This window comes from Dasypus novemcinctus, chromosome 14 (assembly GCF_030445035.2).
Source record: "Dasypus novemcinctus isolate mDasNov1 chromosome 14, mDasNov1.1.hap2, whole genome shotgun sequence".
Taxonomy (NCBI): Eukaryota; Metazoa; Chordata; class Mammalia; order Cingulata; family Dasypodidae; genus Dasypus; species Dasypus novemcinctus.
Genome location: NC_080686.1, coordinates 44123172 through 44132286, shown reverse-complemented (window position 1 = coordinate 44132286; position 9115 = coordinate 44123172). Strand labels below are relative to the sequence as shown.

The 9115-nt window shown below is 36.4% G+C and overlaps 1 protein-coding gene across 1 annotated transcript; it reads left to right on the top strand.

Annotated features, from left to right (window-relative positions):
- The first annotated feature begins 4614 nt into the window (after nucleotides 1–4614).
- On the top strand, nucleotides 4615–8826 carry FABP4 (fatty acid binding protein 4). The gene is made up of 4 exons (XM_004479107.5): nucleotides 4615–4770; nucleotides 7273–7445; nucleotides 8015–8116; nucleotides 8600–8826. The coding sequence occupies exons 1-4, from the start codon at nucleotides 4698–4700 to the stop codon at nucleotides 8648–8650; spliced, it is 399 nt and encodes a 132-aa protein (XP_004479164.2). The 5' UTR covers nucleotides 4615–4697; the 3' UTR covers nucleotides 8651–8826.
- Nucleotides 8827–9115: the final 289 nt, after the last annotated feature.

Genomic DNA, 9115 nt, shown 5'->3' with positions numbered 1-9115 from the left:
CAGTAATAAGGGAACTTTGCCACAAATTAAAGGAGAGACCTGGCATGACCCTGAGTTAACGAATTCACACAGGCTGTGAAAATACTCCCTTGCCATGGCTTTGTCTTTTTTCCTTATTGACCAGAGATTGGATATGTTTCCTCTTCAACTTAAAAATCGTCAGAAAAAAAAAACCCCTCATTTCCTTAATAAAATAAAATAGTACAGGCAAAGGTCAGAGAGCGCATTCCATGGCCACTGTCCACAGTAGAGGAAAGTGCAAAAAAATGGCCTGATCCAAAAAGCACCCATCCCCACTCAGTGCTGAGAATCTGGGGCCATCTCTTCCACTTCCCACATCACCAAAGCAAAGAGAGTTTCTGGTCCTGAGGATGTATTCCCCCAGCTCTGGTTTATTCTGGTCTGCCAGAATATTATGCTCTCTCTGAATGTGCATAAAGCATAAGTCACCACTGTGGGAATTCCTTTCAAAATCAAAGGTAAAATTTTCCCTGTGAACCTTATTTCTGAGTATCAGGCTCCTTCAAAAGAAAGGAGTTTCTTGTACCCCTTCTATATCATTAATCGAAGTCTTCCACTGATTTTCCATTGTCTCCTTGCCTTTATCCTTGCTCAGCGCCCCACCATCTCTTGACTTTTGCCGTGTAAATGGGTTTTCATCTGCACGCTCCACCCTTAGTAGCCTGCCCTTCCTAATGCCACTGTATTCAAATTTGATCCCATGCCTCTCTTGGTTTAAAACACATACAAGGGCCTTAGGCATGACTATGTAGTCTAAACTCATATTTTATTCCCTTTGTTAATTCATCAATCCAAAACATATCTAATAAATGATCAATGTACTAGGAACGTTAAGTTACAGATGGGATTATGTTCAGGATTGGCAAGGAAAGTCAAGAATGAGGAGAAATTTGGAGATGGCATGAAGGTATCTCTGTTAGTATACACAGTAATGCAATTTAAAAACACCCCCAACTTTTAAAAAATAGGAGAGCAGCAAGTATAATTTGTATAAAACATGCCTGTATCAATATGACTGTGAAAACAAAACACCTACAATAAGGCTGTGTAGGTTATTTTTGGCCTGGGCTGGTAACTGGAATGGGAGCTTGGATTATTTTAAGATCAGATAAAACAGAACTCATGTCTTTTATATTAATATCATCTCTCATGGCACCAGTGCCTTGGCATAGCAGCCTGGCAAAAAAAGAGTTTGTGAAAATTATTTGCCAGTGTGATATATATACAAGGAAACTATGTTTGAAAATGTCCATCGTACAATTTCTATTAGTTTTCACAAAAGCATGATCTCTAAAATTTTGGTTAAATCAGAATTAATGCTTACAGAGGATATTCTTTAAAAAGCATCAAGTCCAAGGCCATCTAATATTGTTATTCTTTTTTTTTTTTTTTTTTGGTACCACATTATTCACATAGTGGTCCATCAACATTGTGGTGAAAGATGATGGTAATTTGATGAAGGAACATTCCATCTCATCCATGTCAGTACAACTCTCATCTTAGGCACTGAGATGAAGATAATTTCTGGAAGAACTAAGTCGTTGCATTTGTTCCTAGCTTACTGCAGAAACAGATGCATAAATATGAGATGTGGATCTCTGCATTAAATTTCTGGATAGCTTATTGTCTATGGACCTCTCTACCTTACTTGAGAAGTAACTTAGTGGACTTGTGCATAGGAAGAGTATTAGCATTCCACAGGATGGCCCATGAGTTTGGAAGGGACTGAGCTGCTTTTAAAGACAAAATTCCTTCAGGTAAGCAACTCTGCCTTGCCAATCTGGTTACTTTACACAAGTAATAACATAGAACTTTTTCATGGAGACTCAACTTCCCTCTCACATCTTCACTCTCATTATAACGGGGGTCATCAAGGCCCTTTATCACAGGTCCTACTATTGTTTATATTAGATCATTAAAGAATCCAGTGGTTACTTTTAAGAAAACCTCAAATATGCTGTTTCTCCAGTACTGACTGAGCACTAAATACGATGACATGATGCTACTGGCTACAGAAATATTCCTGAATATTTTTTACAGGGGTGCTGGTGGACTCCCACTAACCTACCTGGTTAGTAATTTCTTCATGCATTTTTGAATATTTCATTCCTTAGCCTCATTGGTGAGCAAACTGAGACAAAAGTCTCTGCCTTCATGGAGCTTGGCCTCTGCCTTTTCTGCTCTGTTTGTCATGATTTATACTGGCGGTGGCCGTGTTTGTGTGACGTTGCCTTACGCGGGAATCAGATCAGCACCTCCCACTGCTCCCTCTGCCTGGAGCCCTTTCCCTGCTCCTCCCAAGGCTGTGTTCCCATTCTTCAGGCATCTCAAATGCCCACCTCCTTTGACCCACCTTTTGGGGCCTCCCCAACTAATACTGCCAAACCTCACAGCTGTCATTAAGTCAATTACTTTGTTCTGTTTCCTACAAAACATAACACTACCTGTCATCGGTTTATTTCTTTGTCTCCTTGTCTATTGTCTTCTCCATCACTAGAAAGTAAGCTCCATGAGCACACGCAGGAACCTCAAGCCTGATTCCTCAGGGGCCCTCAGAGTGCCTGGCGTACATGTCGAATACACAAATGATTCTTGGTGTCACTATGAGGCTTTAAAACGGTGCTGTCCTCAAGAATTATAATGTATGTGAATAGGAATCTGAAAATTTCTAGTAGCCACATTAAAAAAGTAGAAAAGAACTGCTTAAATTAATTTCAGTAATATGTTTTATTTAACCTCATATATCTAAAATATTGTCATTGCAAAATGCAATTAATGTAAAAATATTTAATGAGACATGTATGCAATTTTTTTCATATTGTCTTCAGAGTCCAATATATATTTTATACTTACAGCACATCTAAATTCAGACTCGAAATTTTCTCTTTGAAATACTTGATATATATTTAGATTTCATAAAATTTACAGTGGAAAAAAGTAGATTCACACGACCAAGTTGTTACAAATCTATTTAAATGCGTTTTAATAACTGAATTGAAGATGACTTAAAACTTTTTAGTTAAAATCAAGTAAAATAAAAAATTTTATTTCCCCGTCACACCAGCCATATTTCAAGTGTTCGAGACACATGTCTACAACGTTAGACAGAGGAGCTCTAAAATATTCTGAAATTGTAGTTTTACAGTACATAGGCATGTAATTATAATTTGAAAATCTTTCTGAAGCAATTTGGTGCTCAAAGTAAAGCACCAACATATATTTCAAAAGTAAACCATGAATAATTTAGAACAGTGTCAAAGTTATCCCTACATTAGGATTAGTCACTGTTATTCACTTGTCATGTGAAAGATACTGTTCAGTGGGAAACAGATGGACTTATATTAGCAAGGCTATCCAGACTGTGCATAGGTCACCGTTTATGTATCTATGCCATGGTTCAGAGTGGTGGCATATTATTATTGTGCCATTAACAAGTGTGAAAATTAAGAATGAGTGTTGTAACTTGACTTTATCAGGCTTTTATAGACACTTGCTCACAGAAAATCCTGCTCTTGACAGAATCTCCTGCCCCAAATATTTCCAGGAAGCGTTTGGGATACAGGCCCAGCTGGGCCTGCAGATGCCGTCCATGGGGGACATGATGTAGTGATTCATTGCTTCACAATTCTTTAGTTTCTTTTTTTTTTTCTTTTCTAAAATCTGGGCATGCTCGTGGGACGGGGTTGCACACGTGAGCATCATCCGTCAAGATGTGTGTGGGGGGGGTAAGAACTATGATTACCTTAGAAAGGTAATCTCACATGGTATTCACAATGTAAAAGAAGGAAGTAAGGTTTTGATAGCTTGAGACCATTTCTCTTCCTTGTTAAGTGAAGCAACACCATTTGGACATGGGTAGATTTAGAGCTTATGATACAGTTCAGGAACTGAAGGAATTTTCTTGCTATGGGGTATCTTTTTCTGATTGGGGTCCATTTTTAAGGGGTCTGTGGAAATCAGCTATCATCTCATTAAGGTGTTTAAAGAGTGAGATTAACTTGTTACTTAATTTAACCTACAGTCCATATTCCTGGTGGATGAACTGAATCTATTTTTCCTTTTACATTCATGCAAAGTTCTTAGAACTAGGAATTTGGGGTGCTTTAAAATGCGATCATTCATTTGTTTTATTTGCCAGGTAATTCGTTAGACAAAATGGTCCCAAACAGCCTTCACAAATTACTGGCAAACCTCCAAGATAGTTCTCATGTTCCCAAATTCAAAAGAAATACTTATATCATTGCAATTTTAATATAAACTCATGAAAATTGGGTCAAAATTCATCCCAAGATAATTACCCTGCTCTAAACTGAGATGAATATGCATGAAAGTAATCACCACAGGGGAATTCAAAGCACTGAGCATGGAACTTTCAAAGCAGGAATGTTGAATATTCTGGTAATGGTTAAAAATAATTTGAACTCTAAGTACAATGACCGTTTGCCAGGGAGGCCCAAAGTTGAGAAATTGCTATCAAAAACATGACTCAAAGGGGAAAATGCAGAGGCTGGTAATGAAGGAAATGTTCTAATATCATCCCCAATTGGCTATTCCTAAGATCACATGTTCCGGGTACCTTTAAAAGGAAGTTATCTGGATTCAAGAGGGTCATAGCACCTTCCTGAAAGCAGCAGTTTCTATCTCACCTTGAAGAATAATCCTAGAAAGCTCACAAAATGTGTGATGCATTTGTAGGCACCTGGAAACTTGTCTCCAGTGAAAACTTTGATGATTATATGAAAGAAGTGGGTAAGCAAACATGCTGCATTTTGACTGGGTTTATAACTTTTTTTCCAAGGAAAAAGAGTTTATGGATGTGCTTTTCACTCTGGCCAAATATGAAAATGCTGTTTCCTATATAGAGGATATACAGGTAGTAAGTGAGAATCATTTGTTTCTAGAAACATCTGGATCAAAGCCAAAATTAAAGCTTCCTAAAGATGAACCAATGTTGAAAAGGTCTAGATGGAATTTTTATCTGTAGAAATGATAACCTTTTACTTTTATTGCCAAATTATGTGTCTTTGGTTTATTTGGCTCTTTGCCTGTTTTTCTTTCATCTCCTCTTGCAAATGAAATAAACAATACCTTGGAAGTAAAGTCATATTAAATTCCTAGTTTGCAATAATTTCCATTTGAATCTGAAAACACTATTTTTCATCTTAATGAAAATGCTTTTAAAATTTTTTTTTAGTAAATGTATGTTCACCAATTACTTTGTTGTTTTTATGTCAGTCTGTTAAAATGTGTGGCAGTTTTATGGGAGAATATGTTTTTTAAAAGGCTTAAATTACATGGGAAACTATAGAATTATTAAATAATTCAAAAGGCGAATGATTACATGTACCACATATCTCCTCTTTGATAATGGAGGATTTCAAATTTTTAGATTCTGTTAACGGTACCAGTGAGTTGTTGTGGCAATGTTCCCCAGAAAATTCTGGAGGTAAAGGTAGCTGGTAGGGAGGCGGCTTCTCCTCAGGCCGCTCCTTGCCTTGAAAGCCTCCTCTCCTCAACTCTGTGCATGATCAAGTCTGATCCAGGGGTAGCAAATCGGGATCGGATCTTTACACAGTATTTTTTTAATTAGAGTTTAGCATTTAATCCCTAAATCTCAAAACACTTAACCCTCTCATAACTTAAATAGTATAATTTTTGCTTGTCTATAACTGCTATTTTCTTGTTTACAGACACGGAACAGTCAGGGACTTGAGCTGAGAAAAATCTAACTTTCTAGACTATCAACTAGCTACCGTTCAATGAACTAATTAATATGTGCTGGCATGGTAATGTCAAGATTTGAGGCCATTTAGCTATTTACTTTAAAAAACATCTTAAACTTTTAATATGAACATTTAAACCCCTATAACACTGTGTTTTTAAGTGATAAAGTACTGATAATAATCAAAATGCAATAAGATACCTCCTGAAATTAGGTAGACTTAAACTGCTCTAATTAATGATGAGTAGACAGGAATAAATATGAGTATTTGCCTTCATCAGGTAAGGGCAGGATCAAGCAAGTGGAGAATATGATCTTTCCCAAGGTAGGCCATTCTGGAATTATGCTCTACATTGCCAGGCTCCAAGCACAGCATCTGTTCAACGTGCTGACTCACTCCATATATTTGAAGTTACATTTTGTCATGGAGCCAGGTCCTCAGGAAGGAACTCACCTATATTTCTTTCGACTTGTGGCTACTTTTCAGACAGGGAACTAAATCAGAGCCTCAGCATCACTCGGTTTCATATTTTTCTCCCAGTTCCCCCCCTACTTTTAATTTTTGATACCCATAAGTAGCCCTTTTTCAAAGAAGCAGTTTATATTTATGCATGTGTTAAAAAATTCAACACCTAGGACTCTCATAAATTCTATATAACATATGTAACGTATTACCACTGTAATTTAGGTTGTAAATTGTTCATTCCACACATAGCATAAGAAAAGTATATTACTTTTGATTAAAAACAGAACAAAACAAAACAAAACACAAAAACCCCCAAAAAAGAGGAGTTTGCAACTTAGGTGACTGGGAATCAAAGTATTGACTTCTAAACTTATCAAAAGAGTGACTACTTAAATTTTGAAGTTTTTGCAATTGATGCCTACCACTCGCTAATAATTCCTATAGTTTAGTGGGAAGGATATCATCATTCAAAAATGGTAAGAATGTAGGGAACATTTTGCTCTTTGGAGGAACTGATCAAAACTGTTATTTTGTAGTGGAGTAATTGGAATCTAGAAAACTAGATTGGCAGCAAATGCTGGAAAATGTGATCCTTGCATATCCAAAAGAGCTTCTCTTTTAACAGAACAACTATTTTGGCCCTCAAAAAAGTCCTGTTGAGAATCTTTGTGTATTTTTCATTTTTATTATCTAAAAATGTAAGGACAAAGCACCTTGTGAATTGAATAAAATAATGGTAACAAGACCAGTTAATAAGAGAGTGCTATGATTTTTTTTTACATGGTCCAGATGACTGAAGCTTTGTACATATTCTTGTTAAAAATCACTAATATAATGGATCTCCTGAAGTATTGCACACAGAACCAGATGAAGAGAAAACCTAAAAAATGGTCCTACATACATTGTGACCCAGAGTTTCGCTTTAATATTATTAGCTTGATTTACTTTGCAGCAACTGTTTAAATACACATACACACATACACATACACACTCTACAGTTCTCTGACTTAGCTAAAGATGTGAATGAATGAAAACCTGACATTTTTTCTTCTTCTCACTGTAGGAGTGGGCTTTGCCACCAGGAAAGTGGCTGGCATGGCCAAACCCAACATGATTATCAGCGTGAATGGGGATGTGATCACCATTAAGTCAGAAAGTACCTTTAAAAACACTGAGATTTCCTTCACCCTGGGCCAGGAATTTGATGAAGTCACTGCAGATGACAGGAAAGTCAAGGTGAGTAAATTCTTGGTTTCCGAATGATCATTGCCTACAAGAAGCCATTTTGTAATAAAAGGAAGAAAATGATTCTATCATAGGCCAGAAATCTCTGAAGTCCTAGATATAACCCATGTTGCCTTCAAAATATAGTGACTTTTCCTCCCTTTTTACATAAAATCATTTCTATATTAAAAATATGAACCTAATTCGTATATCTGCCATACCATACACAGAGTATTTAAAGTGAACTTAAGTAATATAACAGTGTTAGGGAATGTTTGAAAAATTACTAGAAGAAAAAACAAAAAAAATATCCATAATCAGCCATAATACCATTTCAACATAAATTTATCAATTATTTGTATTCCTTCACAGTATTTTTCCAAATTCATGTTTGTATAGGAGTATGGTCATAATATAGATATAAATTTGCTGTTTTCTACACCCTTTATTTTGTGCAGTATGTTCTTGTCATTTAGAATTTCTGATGACCTCCAAATATTCCTTTGAACAAAGGTCCTATAGGCTTTATTTTATTTCCCACCTCCATAGGCAAATTGTAATTGGTTTTCATTATCCCACAGAGCATCATAACTTTAGATGGGTCTACCCTGGTGCAGGTACAGAAGTGGGATGGAAAATCAACCACCATAAAGAGAAAACGAGTGGATGACAAAGTAGTGGTGGTGAGTATCCTCTAACTACCTAATTCTAGGTCCTACTGCCAGGTCACCTCTTTATCATTATCCTATTTAAAGAAACAGTTAATGTAAACCCCTGCTTACCTAAAACAAAAAGGTGATTCTATTGAGATCGTGGCTTTATCCTGGCAATCGTCCTTCATGCTCTCAAGCCGCAGCCCAGGCAGCACCCCGTGACCTCTTTCAGGCACCCTGAGTCTGTCTCCATCACTGGACCCGCTACATTGCAGTATGTGTTTCCACTTAATGTTTCTTGCCACCACATAGATTGAAAGGCTCCTGGAGGGGAGGACTTGTACTTTCTCAGTCTTTGTAGCTCTCTAATTTATTACAACATCATCTATATAGGAGTCCAGAACAAATGTATTTTGAATGAATATTGATTTTTTCCCAACATTGAGGGAGACTGAATAAATAAACTCATGATTTAGTCCCAGTGATATAACGAAGAACTTCTTTTGCATCTAGGAATGTACCATGAAAGGCGTCACTTCCACCAGAGTTTATGAGAGAGCATAAGCCATGGGCCATTGAGTTGGACTGAAGTTTGCATCAAACTCTACTATATTCTTTTGGATATTTTGTTCAAACATGTACTGTTATTTTCCACTAATTAATAAACTACTAATTTGCCCCCCAAAAAGATATTATTTGATATGATTGTGTTGGTTAAATAAAAATTTTTAGATTTAGAAGGTGACATAATGATTTATTCATTTCTTACTGTATTGAATGAAGGAAATAGAAATTTTACATTACTGCTTTGTTTCTGATATAAGTAGTAAGATCTTCCATAATAATCCAAAGTAAAAAGAACTTAATATTCATGAGTTTTCCATTTTTCTAGGTAGGATATGCTAGGTATATGGTATTACTGAATACGAAGTCCTTTAGCATATCTACAGTCAGATAACTATCTATCAGAGACCTAAAGTTGTTTTCAATGTAATGAGATTGGCCACAGCTAGCTGGCCCAGTTGTTCA